The following is a 17890-nucleotide window of genomic DNA, read 5'->3' on the forward strand; positions in this document are numbered from 1 at the left end:
TGCAATTTCTAAAGACCATTTGATATGCCTACACACATTGCTGCTCACCACTATTTATTAGTCAAAAAGCATAATAATAACGTATTGCCTATGCCTCGACTCCACAGGGTAACTGTTTCCTGATGCTTTCTCATGGTAAGACATTTGTGCCTTCCGCCCAATCCCCCCCCAACTACGCGTTTCAAAACTCAGACAAATTTGGTCTTGTCAACCTCTTAGATGTGACTTTATTTTGTTAATCTGAGGTACCAAGACAAGAAATAACAACATCCTTTGTTCTTTCCTTTGAACTTTCCTTACCCCCCACCCCCCCCAAATAAAAAAAAAAAAAAGACTAGGAAGGAAATCCAAGTACTACCAAGAATTCGAAAAGAAAGGCTAAAGAGCAGGCAATTTCAAGGCAACAAAAAGCATACAAAGAAGAAGAGGTCTAACCATATATATAGTCTAGGCAGGATTCCGTAAAAGAATCGATCCTCTTAACAATTTGCCTCGCTATGTGATATATGGGAAATCATTAGTATGACCAGGGCTACCAAGAAACATGTCACTGAAGCAATTTAATCCGAAGGTCATCTTGCAGGACGTCCTGAGAGAATAAGGTCACAAACCAACAACGTGTCTGGACCGTCTGGTATTGAAGTTTTCTATCCCAGACAATGCAACAGACTCTAGTTATACAGCAATTTTGCTGCAGATAGGAGTGGTTCATCGAACCCCCTCAATCCCTTCTTAGCAACTCTTGATAGGCCTGGAGTCCCATCAAAACTAATGTCTGCTTGATTTACAAGGGAAATTACAGTTTCATCATCGCTTCCTGAATCACATCCTTGCCTTGGCACTTTTGAGACCCAATATTTGTAAGGCTGGATTCCACAAGAACACGAACCAGATACCTTTTCAGTAGAGACTGGTCAGAACTCTTAACAACCAAGAAAACAGATGAACCGATGCCCAAGCCATCTTTGGTGAAAGAAGAAATGGTGGAAGTGATTGCGACATAAAAAACACTCCAACTCCATTTCAAATCCAAAAATATCTTGCATATTATATTCCTACAAAAACTTGATTTAATAATCCACAATACAACTCACGTTCCCGTTTTCACCTTTCATGGCATCCAACTCAGATCCCGCTTTTTCTTCAACTTTATCCCCCACAAATTAAGCCTGCACGTGCTGATGGGTTCGGTATTGATTTGAGCAGCTTGATTTCAGTCATCCATCAGATTGCTGCACAGGCTGAAATCTAAGCTTTCTGTCTTCCCAATTCAATATCTAAGCTCATCCTATTGCATGTGCAATTAAAGAGCCATTTACTCCTTGTGCTGGCTCTTGGTTTAAGTACTTGGAGATTCATGTCGTGTCAGCTTTTTTTCTTGATATCTTCTATCAACTTGTTTGCATTCAATTCAACATTCTTGGATAAACCACGCCACTTAACAAGCTCTCTGGGATCTTTAGAAGTCTTTAGCAACTCAGACATTGCTTCGGCTTTCTGGATTATAGATGTTCTCCTTGCACGTGATGCATCTCCATCCCCGCGATATGTATTCGGCAAGTTCATTGAATGAGGGACAGAAGACATCATGTCCCACAGTCTCTGTGCCATTTCATTCATTCCTTGTTTCTTTAGTTCATTTTTTATTCTCTGGAAAGTAAGATACTGAGGAATAACACCCCTTCGAATCATATCCTCAAACTCTGCAAAGGCCTCCTCCAATCTATGCATTTTGCAAAGCAAATGAACCAACATAGTGCTTGTTGCTAAGTCCATGTCACATCCCCTAGCTTTCATTTCCTTGCTAACTTGAACTGCCAAGTCTAATCTCTCCTCCTCGCACAACATTTTCATCAAAAGATGGAAAGTAAGCCGATCTGGTGCATAACCAGATTCGATCATTTTGGTATAAAGGTTCATACCCTCCTGAATCATCCCATGTTTAGAGAAATACCTAAAGAAATAGTTATAGGTTGTAGCAGTTGGGATGAAGCCCCTACCTATCATCATCTTAAGGATCTCACTTGCCCCTACAAGATCTCCTGCCTTACAAAAACCCTTCACCAGAGAATTGTATGTCGAGACAGTTGGCCCTGATTCTAAAACCAAAAACCGCTCCAACATCCGCTTTGCATCCTCAAACTTCCCGGCTTCCCCCAGTGCATCAATTATAGGATTATACACAATAGCATTTGGCTCAATTCCCTCCCGTCTCATCTCATGCACCAACTCAATTGCCATTTTAGCACGACGCATCCGACAGTACCCTTCCACAAGAGTACCATATGTCACAACACTTGGTTTCACATCATCCATTTTCATCTCCTCCCAAAGCCGCTCTGCCTGTTTGAGCTTCCTCGAGCGAAACCATCCATTCAACAGTATATTATAAACACGTACGGACGGAACCCAATTTGGATCCAACTTCCTTTTCTGATCTAAATATTCTGAAGCTACCTTCACGTGGCCTTCCTTGCAGAGGGAATCCAACAAAACCTCAAACAAACTCATCTCTGAATCCGAGTCCCGAATTGGGTCTAAATTACGAGCAAATTCAAATGTCCGGATTGCAGGTTGAGTCATACCTACAGAAGTTTAGCATAATATTAGGATCACAAATCTAGCAGTCATAGTTTCAGGTCCATATATCAACTATCACCAACAAAAGCCTTGAAAAATGAAAATCCAGATGTCCCCATTCAGATAACAATAAAATTCCAGAATTTCCAGTTTGAAAAATCAGCAAAGCCAAATTTCATAGTCAAATTACTTGCAAATCCAATAGCATATTGTATTATGTATATACCTGCGCGAGCGTAGCGTCTGATCATAATCGCAAAAGTGTCCCCAGAAACGAAAGCGGGCGGTTTCTCATCTCCACCAATCCGATCAAGGACCAGCGACCACGCGGAATCGAACTTCTTAGATTTCCCTAGCACATTGATCACTGAGTTGAAAAGCGTCTCAGAGGATCTAAACCCAGGCTGCTTCTTCGCCCAAACAAAGAGTGTGTGCAGTAATCTGGGGGAATGATCAAAACGATCGAGTACGGCCTGTACCAGACTCGGGTTCGGTTCAATCCCTGTACGGTCTAATGCAGCCTCGAGGGATATACCGGGAGAGATGCTAGGGTCTGTAAGAAGGTCAGAAATGGTGGAGAAGTCACTGAGTGAAGAGTTGGGGTCGGGGTCGGGGTCGGGGTCGGGGTCGGTGCTAGGGATAGGGTTTGGTGTTGTTGGAGAGCAGGGTGGATGGGGCAGTGGAGGCCACTTGATAAGGGGGTTACCGGGAGCGAATAGCCGCTGTTGGTCGGAGGAGAATCGGCGACCAACGGTTTTGATGTAAGGGTTCGAGTTTGGTTTGAAAAGGATGAAATATAGAGAAAGAAAACGGCTAGGTCCGCGCGACGGCATTAGGGACGGAGCTATTCTGTGCGTGAACTGTGACGAACCCGCGATAACTACTAATGAGATAGCTGGGCAGGTTTGAGAGATCAACCAAAACATAAAATTTTCATTTCATCTCATCTCATCATTATATTTTTTTTAAATTTTCATACAAAATATTATAAATAATTCAACTTTTTAAAATTCCAATACACATTTTTCAAATCTTAAAATAATAATAATATTAAAACTTAATATTTTAAACTTCAAAACAAAATACAAAATTTTCATTTCACTCTCCAAACCTATATTTTTAGCGACGAAAAACTAAACAAGCGGGATGGATGGACCAAATTTTATGAAAACATATTGTGACGAAGAATATCGCTGCATAAACGAAAGCTCGACATAGTGAACGTCTTTAATGTCGTCACAACATTGATCGGAACAATCAATATGATTCGAGGAATATGAACGACGTCGTCCCATCATACAAGACAAAAACCGAGACTGCTGAGACAAACGATATATCAGAGATTCATGTCAGTTAGATACCTCTACCTTCGACTGGGCAGCTCCTTAAAACGACAAGACAACAGCGAGAAAGCGAATGCTAAAATATATTATATAATGGCTTCCCTGAGTTTCACTTCCTCGTCTTTCCGGCCACCGGAGTTATCATTTGGCAACGGAAATTACGGGAACACCTTCAAGGTCCACCGCCGAAAGAAATCCATCTCAGTCCCGTTCGCTGCAAATTCGCCAGAAGAATCATTGTCGGTTCCACCCGAAAAGCCTGAAATCGAGCTCGATTTCATAGGGGTGCATTACACATTGAAAATGTTTCATTTTTTTTTTGTTCTTTTGAAAGTACAGAATTTGGGAATGGATAATGTAAAGCTTAACATATTTGTGGTTGTGGTTTTGGCAGCCGAAGTCTGGGAACGACGGGTCGTATCCGGTGGAGAAAGCCAAAGCTATCAGTGGAGAGAAGCTGCTGAGGAACATCATGTTGGATAACAAAATCGAGCTTTACGCCACGTATGTAAGTGTTTTTTCTTCTAACCAGCCATCGTTCGATTATCCCTATTTATCAATTTTTGACAATCACTGCCTCAATATCGGAAAAAGAAAAAGAAATACCTATCCCCTCCATAAATTTTACTTGGAAGTACCGGATTTAGTTATAATCGGCTATGCACTAAACAGTATCAGAAAAATAAAAAATAAAAAAAATCCGACCCGAATGAACAGTCCTTCTTGCAGAACTAAGTGAAGCCCACCAGCCCGGTACTGTCTTTTGCACTTAACAACCTGTTGTATACTTTTCTTCTCCAATCATGATTGTCATGGATGATCATAATTTCAATCGCACCAGACACATTGGTGTGTACTTTTCTTCTCCAATTATTATTGTCGGGGATTATTGTAGTTCTACCCTATGGAAGCTGTCTTTTCTACTAATATGTTTCCTGATCTTGTATATATATTTAATTTTATTTTAAATGGTCCAAAAGTAAAAGATGATGATTACAAACTTGATTAGGGAAAAGTGATGAATTGTGGTGGTGGTGGAAGCTGTGGAACTTGCATTGTGGAGGTATAATTCTGACATTCATCCGGCACATGACATCTTTTATGTATTTCTTAAGTTGAAACTTTTGTGACGCTTTCGAAGTTCAAAGAACAGTTATGTTCTTAGGAAGTGTGTAACATGTTTCCAGGTTTATACACAATCTGTCCACATCTGTGCTATAATTCCAAAATGACTGGTCAATTTGAAGCTTCCCTATAATCATTTATAATGCTGAATTTTATATATTAAGTAGTCAATTTGGGACTAAGCAACCATTATTTTTTTATTACCTTATCACTCTTATGTGTATTATTCATATTCCCAATGTAGTACTGGAGTGTTATAGTGTGCGTGTGTATTGATAGGGGGGATGATGAATATACGAGTCAAACAGAAGCAAACCAGTTGAACAACATATTTTGGATACAGTCACTTTTTAAATGGTAATGTTTTCTAATTTCATGCAGTTTCCCTGTCCTCTGCTTTGCAGATTATTGATGGAAAGGATCTTTTAAATGAAAGAACAAATACAGAGCTCCGGTATCTGAAGAAGGCAAACACTCTCTCTTATCTCTCTTGCTCAATTGCCTTTGAGCTTAGTTGAAAGTGCTTCTTATTAACACTGTCAAGTTCTCAACCTTTCATGCTTATTCCATAGCTGGTAAAGTGCTAAACTAAATGATAATGACGGTTTGTAAAGGGTTGTTGGAGTGCTAAATATAGATTTCAAACGACCTGTTGCTTCCATACAAAAAATGATGGCATTCCAACTGATTATAGCTAGTATAAATAATCTGTTGCTGTGTTCCAATTTTCTTTGGTTCATCATGTAATTCATTTTTAAAGTGATGGCTAGTTTAACTAACCTGGGTTATTATGTACAGAAACCTGAATCTTGGAGGCTTGCTTGTCAAACTATTGTGGGAAATAAGGAAAATTCTGGCAAGGTACTCTTTGAAACAATTTATTCTTCTTTAGTTTCTAATATCCATGCTTTAAGTATGTTAAAATGTTACATATATGATACCCAAAGTATACAAGTTTTAGTGAGATTATTTACTTCCGTAGGTATGGCCTTAAAAGAGGTATCATGTCAACTCTTTCCTTTTTTTGATACCCCATGCATAGTGATAAGGGTATGTGGTATATATGGGATCCTACATTGTTTGAGAATGAAAAGTTATTGCTCTTTATAATGGTTCCAATGGAACTTAACTGTATCATTGACTATTTCTTTTGGAGTATAGACCCAAATGTGACTTGGGCCTCCCTTGGGGCATTACACTTTTATTCTCTAGACAGTTGTGATTTTGGTTTTCTAGTAGGATTGGACAAGTATGTTTAAGGATATTTTTTTATTTTTGGAGCTTTCCTTCCTTAACCAGACCATGTTGTTTTGCTTTGTTGTCTATTGAAAGAAAAAAGAAGAACTAGTGCTTTTGACTTGTGGGTGATTAACATGGAGGTCTGTGATATCCGGAGTAATTTCTTGGTTCACTGCCGGCAGAAAGATCAATACTTGGTGTATACCTCGGTTTGGATTCAAGAATCACTCCAACTTATCTCATCTCATCTTATCTCATCATTACAATTTTTTCAAATTTTTACACAAATATAATAAATTATTTAACTTTTTCAAATCTCAAAACAATAATAATAGTAAAAAATAATATTCTAACAATATTTTATTCAACTTTTAACTTTCATCTAAAATCATCTCACTATCCAAACTTCACCTTAACCTGCTTTGCGTATTCTGACTTTCAAGTCACTCTAGTCTGAATATATATAAATTGAAAAATGATTTGTAAAAGTCTCAAATAAACAAGCTTAGAGCGTGAAGTAATACTAGATACAAGCTCAGAGCGTGCATTTGACAGACTCAATGGTTCTCTTTTGTGATTGTTATTTGCAGGTAGTGGTTCAGAGGATACCCCAGTGGAAGAAGTAATAAAGAGCCGAGCCCCACTGCTATTTTTGAATGAAGCCAATTATTTATTGCAGAAACGGATGCATTATTAAGTTAAAAATATGCAAACACCCCAGACTGGTAGGTAAAATATTTAAAATTCTTGGCATGGCATGCAGAAATAGATTTTGTATTTCGTGCAGATGTAACCAGTATCTATGCATGCTGCTTTTTCTTAAAAGTAGTAAGTTTTTTTTGCTTTTCACCATTCCATCTGTTGTCCAATAGATGATAAATAAGGGAATAAATGATTTTTCACCAGTTCTAATTTCTCATAGAAACTTGAGTCTGGAGATACCATGAATTTCTGAAATCCAGGCCCATTCACGGAGGAACACAACCCTTCATTCCCATTTGGACATCCCCTTTAATTAAAATAGCAGAAAAGTATATGATCCCTTTAAAGTTTCCGGATGACTTAAATTTAAGGGTTTTCCTTTTACTTTTCCACTGCTTTTCCTGTCAAAATGAGGAGAATGAGATTGCAGGCTGTCACTCATAAAACACTTGCACAACATTAACTATAGCCTTTGACTAGCGGCGGAGTAAAGAAAGGAAAATTAGGTATCATCTACGAGAGCGAACTACCAAATCAGTTGAAGGCACAAAAGGAAAGGAGGAGCGTGACAGCCTTCCATCCTCAAAGGTAAGTTAATATTAAAAATATATATTTTAATAATATTTTATTAATTTTTAACTTTAATCTCAACTCATTTCATCGCATCTCATCTATAAAAACAAACGAGATCTTAACAAGTCTTGTACTGACAAAGTTATTATTTTACAACTCATTTTACTATCTGTCTATAAAATATTATTTTATTTGAATTTTGAGTTTTGAATTTTTGAAAATAATCATAATACCATAAGAGATGTTTGCCAAGATAATGGGGAGGGGGAGGGGGACCATGACAAACACATTATAACCCGATCGAGCTTCCTAAAATTTAAAGGATTCACGGGTGCAAATGAATGGAGACAGTCGAAAAGGGACTATACATTTCTGCCTTTACTTTTCTCCTTGAGCCCATCTAAAAAGGACAAAAAGCCTGCAATTATAAAGAGCTCCTTAACTAGCTACCTCTAACTATTCATACAGAAAGCAGCACATGGTCCCTAAACAACTTGTCCAAACACACGCTACAAACACTTTTATCCCTATAAGATTCCTTTAAATTCTTTGGAATTGATTTTGGAATTTCAATCTACACAATGTGCATGTGCATGAGTTTTGCTGCTTATAGTTATAGCCAAAGGTCTTCAAGGAGCCTCTCGCGTTTCAGAGTCACGGAAAGTTGGTGGCTTTTGGTCTTTGTTTTCGTTTTTTTTTTTATTTAAAATGAGTTACAAAGTAATTGTACAGTAGAGCGGATTAATTCAAGGCTCCAATTTTTAAAACAAGACGGATTCTGCATAAATATAAAGGCTGGTTGGCTAATAACATTAGGGCAAGTTTGGGAGTGAGATGAGAATTTTATGTTTTGTTTTAGTGTTTAAAATATTATATTTTAATATTATTATTGTATTGGGATTTGAAAAAGTTGAATTGTTTATTATATTTTGTATGAGAATTTGAAAAATGTGTAATGATAAGATGGGATGAGATGAGAATTTTGTGTCTCATCCCATCTCCCGAACCTACCCTAACAGTCCGTGGCGCATGAGATGATTTATAACCCACAAAATTAAACTCATAAACTGACGTGACTTGATATCATACAGTAAATTATAAAATAGATGTAACGTATTATATGAATTTATATCAATTTATAAATTTACTTTATGAGATATTTTTATGGATGTAGAGCTTCTTCTTTTTTCTCACTTTGAAATAAATATTAAAAAATAATAAAAAAAAGGTGCCAAGGATTCAGTGGAATGTGACAACAGGAGCGTCTGCCATGTCTATGGCTCCTGTAAAGTTGATATCTGGTATTTTTGCTTTAGCTCCATCTCTGTCTTCTTTTATATTACGACTTTTAATACTTAAGATGAATATGAACGTCCTCTCAAATTCGATTTAAATACTATTTTTAAGTGCTTTAACCCTTTAACTATTTTACATCAGTTTGGGGGAGAGGGGCCTTCCTAGCTTTCAAATTCTCTCTTTCAAGTTTTCAACCCCTTTTTTCCAGTTTTCCAAACAGATTCTCATGGTCGCCACACAAAAGCACCAATGTATATAGCATTTGATGGTGACTCTCTACAATAAATTCTCTGGTCTTTTATAAAATAAAATAATTAATAATTTTTTCAAAAATTGTCTTCACTCGCAGATGGGTTGTAATAAAAAAAATAAAAAAATATTTTTTATTCAGACTGTTGGTCCCCCCCCCCATCTTCATTGTGCCCCAATCTGTAGGAAGTTTTGAAGGGACCCTCATGGGCATGGATTATTATTTTAAAATTAATAATAATTTCGAAAATCTTGAATGTGATTCCATTTATGATGGGTAGGTCTTTGACAACTGGATTAATTAATTAATTAAAAATAAATAAATACTGGTCCTACTCACTGCGTCCTTTCCCAGATCAGCCAATTTCAAAAGAAAAATCATTGACATGGCAAAAGGTTATCATTTCCATAAGGCAAGTCAAAAGCATGAAAGAGCCATTTTTCTATCTTTCCAATTGAGTTTCTATTATTCCTACTCTAAAGCCTGGATTCATCCCTTCTTTGCTGGTAAAACATGGAACAAGACAATAAGGGAAATATGGAAAATATATTAGAGATTCTATAAAAAAAAAATTGACGTGGCTTGACGTGGTATGACGAATTCTATGAAGACACGTCATTTTGTAGGTTTATTTTATATAATCTATTTATGTCTCTACAATTCTCGAGAAACATTAACATCCGCTAAAAATTGTACTGTACAAACTTGATGAAGGGTAGATTGCTAGTTTTGATTCTTTTCAAGTTAGATTTTCTTTTCCTTTTATGCCATCTATAGGTACTGTCATGGTGCATGAAAAATGATCAATGCTAGATCTCTCTCTCCATCTTTCTTACCCTTTTTGTGATGTAATTTTTAGAGATCATGCATATTGGCTTATTAATCTTTTAACATTTTTGTACATACAATTAACATTCCATTTTTAGATTTCACATTGCACCAATCACCTTACGAGTCGTCATGAACTTGAATCTTCGCGATCACGATGATAAAGATGAAACTCGTGTTATTTATCACCATCTATGAATTTAGTATCATTACTATAATATTATTTTATAAGGGAGTTCTTATTACTCTCGAGAGATTTGTCTAATAATCTTCTTTAGGGCTGGTTTAGATTTTGAGATGAGATGAGATGATTTTAGATGAAAGTTGAAAAAAATATTGTTAAAATATTATTTTTTAATATTATTATTATTTTAGAATTTGAAAAAGTTAAATTGTTTATTATATTTTGAATGAAAATTTGAGAAAATTGTAATTATGAAATGAGATGAGATGAAACACATTCCGCCTTAGTCTTTTGACGAGTATCCTTTTATAAAAAAATTTAAAAATTGAAATTTATTAGCCTTACATTTAAAAGAAATTATTGTTTTCCTTAAAATGTTTGACCTCAACAACTTTTAAGAGTCATAAATTATCATTTTTTTAAACTCAAGACACTGTTTTTTTATTCCTCATTTGAATTTATCAATTTTCTCTTAGGTTAAGCTTGAATTGTGAGTTGAGAAAAAAGTTGAAAGTTGAATAAAATATTATTTTTAAATATTATTATTATTTTAAGATTTGAAAAAATTAAATTATTTATTTATTTTGTGTATAAATTTATGAAAATTATAATAATAAGATGAGATGAAATAGATTCGGAGCACCTCTCAATCAAAATTTGTACACTTATTTATAAAGTTTTATATCAACACATATAATAAAATATATATATATATATATATATACTGTATAAAAGATAAAATTAATTATTCAAAAATTAGGTCGAACTCATGAAAATAAATTCCAGCACCGTTGAAAAGATTTTAAAAAAGAGAGAGAGTGAGGACTGAGGAGACACCGAGACACTAGACAGGACATCGTGGAAGCAGCAAAAAGGGTGGCGGAAATAAACACAAATTTGACCTCTGGAATTTGGAAGTTCAAACTGTACATCCGTCCCGCTCTAGCTCCGCTTATATCCACGCAGGCTCTCCCAGTCGCTCTCTCACTCTCTCCATCCCCACACACTCTCTCTCTCTTCAGGCTTAGAGCTTTCCCAGGCCACCATTGAAGGTCTCGGAGCTCCCAATCACACAGTAAGCTCAGCTCTTCCACACTCTCCTTCGCATGTTTTTAATCCTTCTCTTTCTCTCTGTTTTTTTTTTTCCCGTCAAAACTTCGTAATTCTCGTATATTGGAGCTCCATTTCGCACATTGTCTTCGTTTTCGGGTCGATGATGTTTCTTGGGTTCCGTGGAAACTTTCTCGATCCAGTTTCGCTACGTAGATCGGTGACCAAAACTCTCTCTACATATATCTTTTGCTCGTCCCTCTTTTTTTGGCTTTGAGAGTTTGTTTAAGTACTTAGTCGCCTTGTGTGTTTCTTAATTTTCTCATCCCGGCGGAACTAGTGGAAAAATTTGTTTCAAAGAGTTTAATCAGGTGTTTTGTTCTCTCGGCACCTTCAAAGTTATTACATATGAAGGTTTTAGGCTTTCGGGGCATTAGAAGGGAAAAATCTCTCAGAAGTTAGGGTTTCGGTTGGGTTCTAAAATCTCTGTTTGGTTCCCGAGAACTCGTTCGAAGAGGAAAAAAAGGATTTGTTTATTTTCTCCCTATTTTTTTTAACTCGAGGGAAAAGTAGAATTTCATCTACGCGGTTGGGCCTTCTGCGACCAACTTGGCGTTTTTTCAGGCCAGGTTCTAGTCAATGGAGAATTTTACTTCAATTATCTTTCTCAGAGAAACAGAGGATTAGAAATTTAGAGTAATGAAGAGCTAAAGCCAAATGCGTTATGGCAACCTTTTTTATCTTCTTGTTAGAGGTCACTTGTTTAGTTTTTAGCTTCTTTTTTTAAAATTTTATTTAATTTTTTTTTATTCGGTTTTGTTTGCCAGTCAACGCTACGTTCTGAACCTCATTTTTGGAATTGCAACTTAAATTTTAGATGTTAAGCTGTTTGCATTTCAGTTTCTAGCACGAGTTCCTCCGTGGACAATATTTGTTTTCGTATTTTAAGAATTTACTGTAGTCTTTAAATCCATCACTCATCTGCAAGGAAAAAAAAAAACCGGAGTAGTAGTTGCCTCTGGCAAGGAGGATGAAATGGATTAATGGCAAGTGCCTCCCATAGTTGGCTGATAGAAACATCTGGCAAAGAAAGATGTGCATCCCTGATTTAGCCCTTCTTGTTTTTCTCGTTTATGTGTTTCAAATTACTAAAAAGACTCCGTACGGCTGGATTGTTATGCTGCTTGGGTTGAAAGGACAAATTTCATTTTATTTTTACTTGTTTTTTGGTTTTTGTTCCCAGCTTATCAACCAGCTGCTTGTTCCTATTATCTCGGATTGAATTGATCTTAGAACTGCAGGTTCAATGAAGAAGATTTCACTTTGAATTCACGCAATACTCTTCTGCAATGCATGCAAACATGAATAAAGAAAATATAACTGCTGCCAAAGTTGATGAGTCTAATGTCCGAATCACACGAGCACGGGCTAAAGCCTTGGGTCTATCAGGAGGGATATTCCCACCCTCAAAACCTTCCTTAGAGCAAGATCAGAAGCATGTTCTTACCTCAAATTTCAAAAGAGCAGCTGCAGATGAGAACAAAGCTTCTATGATTACCTCTGCTGGCATAAAACATAAAAGAAGGGCAGTGCTTGGGGATGTGACGAATGTGTTATGTGAAAATTCAGATGCGAACTGCATCCATGCATCAAAAACTCAAGTAAGGATTGACCATCATCTAGTTTGTAATTGATAAGCATAAAGCAGATTTTATGTTATGCGATATGTTTTTCTTCTTATTCTATCTTATAACTTCGAATTCGATAAAAGTGATTATAGCATCATGAATTGGGCGGAACAGTAGAAGGGTTGTGTGGGTATGTACTAAGTCCTGCATGAAGCATACATTAGGTTAACATGGGCTGCACAATTACGAGGATCTCAATTGCGAGTAATCACTCTGAGATATTGTGCAGATATGACTCGTCAGGGTGCACTCCAATGGTAAAAGGGCGGGCTTGGAATGACCAATAGACTTGGCCCACTCGGGCATCCTGAGTCTGTTTTGTCCTGGGGTTCACTTGAATTACGTAATACACAGTTTTAGCAGGTAAAGTCATGTAGTTGGGGTTTGTTCTTAAAGGTGGGTTTCAAGGGTCTTCCCTTGGTGAAGTTCTATGTCATAAATAAGGTATCGTTCAAATATGGGAGCACTTCACTGATTCATGATAAATGATATCAATGTCAACATGGTAAAGTATTGTGACTCGTGGGCATTGTAGGGATTTGAGTGGTATAGAATGTGATACCAAGATCAGATCGTGTAAAATGAGTTGTGCAGTTGTGGTTGTGTTCTAAGTCTCATATTGGGCTTATATCAGGCAATCTAGACTATATATACGATTGTGGTCAGCCCCAAGTACGATTAATTCTTGCGAAGTAGTGTGCAGATATTGCTAGCTCATCCCTTGGTTTTCACAATTGCCTGCGTGTAAAAATATATAGCAGGCTGCCCCAAATATGTTTAGTTCTTATGAAGTAGTGTGTAGATATTTCTAACTCGTCCCTTGGTTGTGATTTTTAGGACTGCCTGCATGTAAAAATTTAGAGACGAGTTTTTTGTGGCAATAAGTTATCTCAATAGACTTTAACTCGTTGGAAAATAGCAATCATTGCTCAATCATCTGAACTTAATATTATTGATATTTATGGTTGACAGGCTATTGAGCAGGATAGAAGAGGTCGTGCAAAGAAGAACACTGGGGTGGTTGTAGGTGTCACTCCAGAGATTTCACCTGTGGAAGAGGATGCAAAAACAAAATTAGCTGAAGAATTGTCAAAAATAAGGATGGCGGAATCACATGAAATCTCATTACCAGTAACTTTAGAAGAGCAAGAGCCTGCAGAGAAAAGCATGAGTTATAATATAAGGGAATATGGTTTAGCAGATCAGTTGCCTCTGGTACAGGCTTCCACAAAACCTGCCGGACTCCAAAGTGATCAAAAGAAAGGTTTGTTTTCTGTTGCATCTCCCCAGGATGTGCAACATTATGTGAACATAGTGTTTAATGGACCAAGTTGGATGGTGACTTAACTAAGTTCTGTAGGGAATGTGAAAATACGGTTCCATGTAAATACATTATTCATCTGGTTGATGTTTTGACAGTGAAGGAATGTCATGATTACCATCAGTTAAATTTTTTTTTTCTTAAGTAATAATTTTGAAGGTGAAGATGAATGTAGTTCTCCTAAATTATATTCAGTAAAAAATAATACTAGTTGTTAGATATATCTTGTTTATAGCAGTATGTACTGAATATAATAACCCAAGGCTGAGGCTGTTTATATTAAATACTGCAGAAGATATGGTCTGGGAGAGATCAGGAACCTCAAATGGTCTAGACATTGTGGATATTGATTCAAATCTAATGGATCCTCAACTCTGCAGCTTGTATGCTCCTGATATATACAGTAATACCAGTGTTGCAGAGGTTTGTGCTGCAATTACTATCAATTTGAATTCATTTTATTCCTATTGTCCATTCTTAAGAGCATATCACATTTGTTGAACGATTTAAACATATCCTCATATAAACACCTTGAAAATTTTACGTTGCCACCTTTTTCATTATTGAGAGGTATCCTCAGTGCTGACTGTAGTATGGCACTGCATAATCATTAAGATTCTGGAAAATTTTATTGTCGGCTTGCAAGTAAACTCTCATTTGATAGAGAAACATAAAGTTTCCACTTTCCAGTATTATATATTTATTAGTTTGTTTACTTTATCAAAATTATTATTTGTATTAGTTTTTTCAATCCGAAATCAACATTTCATTTAAACAATGGCTATGGGAAATCAAAGGATTGCTATATTACAAGTTTACTTTTAGGGAGTGACTGTTATGCTAACTTACTGTAAAATCTCCTTCCTCAGCTCGAGTGTAGACCAGCAACTGATTATATGGAAAAGTTGCAGCAAGATATCTCTCCAAGCATGAGGGGGATTCTGATTGATTGGCTTGTGGAGGTAATAGTCCAAATTGATCTTGCTGTAAAAGATTCTTAGAAGTTTCTCTATTTGCAAGATTTGGCATCCATTATTCTCTGTTTGTGTGTGTCAGTGGGTGTATATACATATATTTGATTTGTAAGTTACACAGTGGATAGATCTTGAACCATGGCCTCATTATTCATCTCATTCTTTTAGATGTTCAATGGGTTTGCCTTTTGTCTTATCAATTAATATTTCCTCTTCCAGGTTTCTGAAGAATATAAGCTCGTTCCGGATACACTTTACCTCACAGTGAATCTCATTGATCGGTTTCTCTCCAAAAACTATATTGAGAAAACAAAACTCCAGTTACTTGGTGTTACATGCATGCTAATTGCCTCGTAAGTTTTATTTTTTGTGGTGGTTCCAGTGGAACAAGATGCAATAGTTTTCTACATTTGAATTTGGATAGGAAGTTTTTCTCGTTCATTGAAAGGGTTCCAATTCAGAACTATGGTTTGCACAAGACTCTAATAACAAAAAGAGGGAAAGTTGAAATTTTTTGAATAAAAATATAAATTTCATTAAATTTCTGTTTGAACACAACTTGTTATTCAAGCCATGTGTGATGTTGTTGGCATATGAAACACATCTGACATCTCTCCGTGTTTGTGTGCGCACATGGGTGTACTGTGTGCCTTCTCTTGTATTGTCATTGCATAGTTCTTAATGCAAAATTTGATGTGCTGAGGTTGACATAAGCCAATCTTCTGAGCACTTCGTAATGCTGGTAACATTAGATGTCACATCTGTTAATGCTTTTTCCTTATCATTAAGGGTTTTCTAAGATCTGTCATTTTCTGCTGTGGCTTGAAGGAAGTATGAGGAAATCTGTGCACCAAGAGTGGAGGAATTTTGTGTCATCACAGACAATACCTACATGAGAGGAGAGGTATTCTCTTGGCTATTTGACATTTATATTTGTGGCATCCATACTTCTGGTTAGTCATTGAGATCCATTTGGTGCTGTATTCATACTCATTGAAACTGAATAATCAGTCAGACATAGCGGTGTATTAGGCCCCTGATTGTTAAAGTCAAATGGCAGGTATTGAAATTGGAGAGTCAAGTTTTGAATTTCTTGCACTTTCAGCTATCTGTTCCTACCACCAAAACATTTCTCAGGTAATGCACTGCCCTTTTCAGAAAATGCCATCTAACGGTGAGTTTGCTAATCTTTCTGATCCCCAAATATTTTGCTTTCAGGAGATTCATTCAAGCAGCACAAGCTTCTTACAAGGTATTATGGATGATGACATTCTTATTACAATTAGAAAACCAATTTAATACAAAAGGAAATTAAATTTTCTTTTGTTTTTAATTTTTTTTTGTGCAGCTTCCTACTGTCGAACTTGAGTTCTTGGCAAATTATTTAGCAGAATTGACACTTCTCGAATATAACTTCCTAAAGTTTCTACCTTCCCTCATAGCTGCAGCTGCTGTGTTCCTTGCCAGATGGACACTCGATCAGTCAGAGCACCCATGGGTCTGCAATTTTGAAGTTTTTTCTTCCATTCTAAGTTTTGCTTCCTCTCCGTAAAGAAAAATGATTGAAAATGTTATTGATGCACATTTGATGCAGAATCCGACTTTAGAACATTATACCAGTTACAATGCATCAGAATTGAAAACTACGATTCTTGCACTGGAAGATTTGCAAATGAACACCAATGGTTGCTCCCTAAATGCTATACGCGAGAAGTATAGACAACAGAAGGTAATGATATGTTATGTAGGACTTTATGAAAGAGCCTATTCCTTTTTATTATATCAGAAGTGTAATTGTAGCCTGTAGGCTCTCATTCAGCTCAAACCAAGCAACCAAAAAAGGAACATTGGTTTACCTAGTTCTTAATTGGTTGTTGCTCGTGATCAGAACAGCTCCAATTACAGCAAGCTACCTGGCTTTTAGCTATTAGTTCTTAATTTGTTTACTTATATATATAAAAAAAAAAATCTTAATTTATTTAGATTCCTCAAAAGCGCATTTCAAGTTTGAACATGAATTTCCTTTTCAAGTATTCTGATCAAATTGAAATTGCATCTCTCATGGCAGTTCAAGTGTGTGGCAACTCGGACCTCTCCTCAACCGATTGTTTCACTCTTTGAAAATCATGATAGCTGACTCATCTCTTAAGGATGAATGAAAAAATTACAAGGTGGAACTGCTCCCTGCATTCTGACACTACAAGGGTGATCAAGATCTCAAGTTACTAAACTTATTTTCAATCTAATATTTACAGTTTTTGTTCTTTACCATGTCATTTGTTGTAGCATCTTATCCAGTTCTGGTGCTTCCAGATCTGTCCTTGTAACCAACCTGAAATTGCAGAGCATGACATATTTGAGGCAGTAACCTATATGCCCCTTTCGGCAGAATAATGATCTAAAGCTTCCTATAGCCCATGGGAAGCTTCAATTGCACCTAGGATTCCTGGGTAGCTAATGTGCAACGGGAAATATAGCCTACTTGTGAAGTTATGTATCTAAAACCTTCATATGAAAATAAAAAGAGAAAAAAAAATAAGTAGTTCCTTTTTGCAGAAAGTGAGTATTCACGGGTAATATTTTCATTGCTGTTTGTACGATTCTCTTTTTCCTTTTTGATCCTTTTAGTCTACATGCTGTTATATCTCCAATCCGAATATGGTCAATAATGTTTTGTATACCCTAATCAGACAACTCAAGTCTAGAGAACTTGATTCCGCCTCCCCTCTGTTTAGGG

At 36.4% G+C, this 17890-nt stretch overlaps 3 protein-coding genes across 7 annotated transcripts; 2 read left to right on the forward strand and 1 right to left on the reverse strand.

The window, feature by feature from the left end:
- Positions 1-374: 374 nt before the first annotated feature.
- Positions 375-3450, reverse strand: LOC109001788 (pentatricopeptide repeat-containing protein At5g11310, mitochondrial). Its single transcript, XM_018979202.2, has 2 exons — positions 2807-3450; positions 375-2585 (listed from the first exon to the last, which is right to left on the reverse strand). The coding sequence occupies exons 1-2, from the start codon at positions 3411-3413 to the stop codon at positions 1366-1368; spliced, it is 1827 nt and encodes a 608-aa protein (XP_018834747.2). The 5' UTR covers positions 3414-3450; the 3' UTR covers positions 375-1365.
- A 482-nt stretch (positions 3451-3932) lies between these two features.
- LOC109001790 (photosynthetic NDH subunit of subcomplex B 3, chloroplastic) lies at positions 3933-7192 on the forward strand. Of its 2 annotated transcripts, XM_018979208.2 has the most exons (6): positions 3935-4208; positions 4318-4431; positions 4933-4986; positions 5453-5515; positions 5847-5909; positions 6878-7192. In XM_018979208.2, exons 1-6 carry the CDS (start codon positions 4017-4019, stop codon positions 6911-6913), a joined length of 522 nt encoding a protein of 173 aa, XP_018834753.1. In that variant the 5' UTR covers positions 3935-4016; the 3' UTR covers positions 6914-7192. The 2 variants fall into 2 exon arrangements, with proteins under 2 accessions (XP_018834754.1, XP_018834753.1); XM_018979209.2 differs by lacking the exon at positions 4933-4986 and having other exon boundaries at positions 3933-4208.
- Positions 7193-7290: 98 nt separating this feature from the next.
- On the forward strand, positions 7291-17709 carry LOC109001789 (cyclin-A2-2-like). 4 transcript variants are annotated; one of them, XM_018979205.2, is made up of 12 exons: positions 7291-7577; positions 12472-12831; positions 13831-14122; positions 14472-14602; positions 15049-15141; positions 15373-15506; positions 15982-16057; positions 16214-16290; positions 16372-16405; positions 16502-16651; positions 16748-16882; positions 17222-17709. In XM_018979205.2, exons 2-12 carry the CDS (start codon positions 12520-12522, stop codon positions 17288-17290), a joined length of 1503 nt encoding a protein of 500 aa, XP_018834750.2. In that variant the 5' UTR covers positions 7291-7577; positions 12472-12519; the 3' UTR covers positions 17291-17709. The 4 variants fall into 4 exon arrangements, with proteins under 4 accessions (XP_018834750.2, XP_018834752.2, XP_018834749.2 ...); XM_018979204.2 differs by lacking the exon at positions 7291-7577 and adding an exon at positions 10956-11195 and having other exon boundaries at positions 12464-12831; XM_018979203.2 differs by lacking the exon at positions 7291-7577 and adding an exon at positions 10956-11195.
- Positions 17710-17890: the final 181 nt, after the last annotated feature.

This window comes from Juglans regia, chromosome 8, assembly GCF_001411555.2.
Source record: "Juglans regia cultivar Chandler chromosome 8, Walnut 2.0, whole genome shotgun sequence".
Lineage (NCBI taxonomy): Eukaryota > Viridiplantae > Streptophyta > Magnoliopsida > Fagales > Juglandaceae > Juglans > Juglans regia.

Excerpts from the sequence above, each read along its gene's own strand:
- LOC109001788 (XM_018979202.2), bottom strand. The coding sequence starts at position 3,413 with ATGCCGTCGCGCGGACCTAGCCGTTTTCTTTCTCTATATTTCATCCTT. Across the intron at positions 2,586-2,806 it reads CAGACGCTACGCTCGCGCAG|GTATGACTCAACCTGCAATC; the intron begins GTATATACATAA and ends AAACTTCTGTAG.
- LOC109001789 (XM_018979205.2), top strand. The coding sequence starts at position 12,520 with ATGCATGCAAACATGAATAAAGAAAATATAACTGCTGCCAAAGTTGAT. Across the intron at positions 14,603-15,048 it reads GTAATACCAGTGTTGCAGAG|CTCGAGTGTAGACCAGCAAC; the intron begins GTTTGTGCTGCA and ends CTCCTTCCTCAG. Across the intron at positions 15,142-15,372 it reads TGATTGATTGGCTTGTGGAG|GTTTCTGAAGAATATAAGCT; the intron begins GTAATAGTCCAA and ends TTCCTCTTCCAG.
- LOC109001790 (XM_018979208.2), top strand. The coding sequence starts at position 4,017 with ATGGCTTCCCTGAGTTTCACTTCCTCGTCTTTCCGGCCACCGGAGTTA. Across the intron at positions 4,987-5,452 it reads GTGGAACTTGCATTGTGGAG|ATTATTGATGGAAAGGATCT; the intron begins GTATAATTCTGA and ends TCTGCTTTGCAG. Across the intron at positions 5,516-5,846 it reads AGCTCCGGTATCTGAAGAAG|AAACCTGAATCTTGGAGGCT; the intron begins GCAAACACTCTC and ends TATTATGTACAG.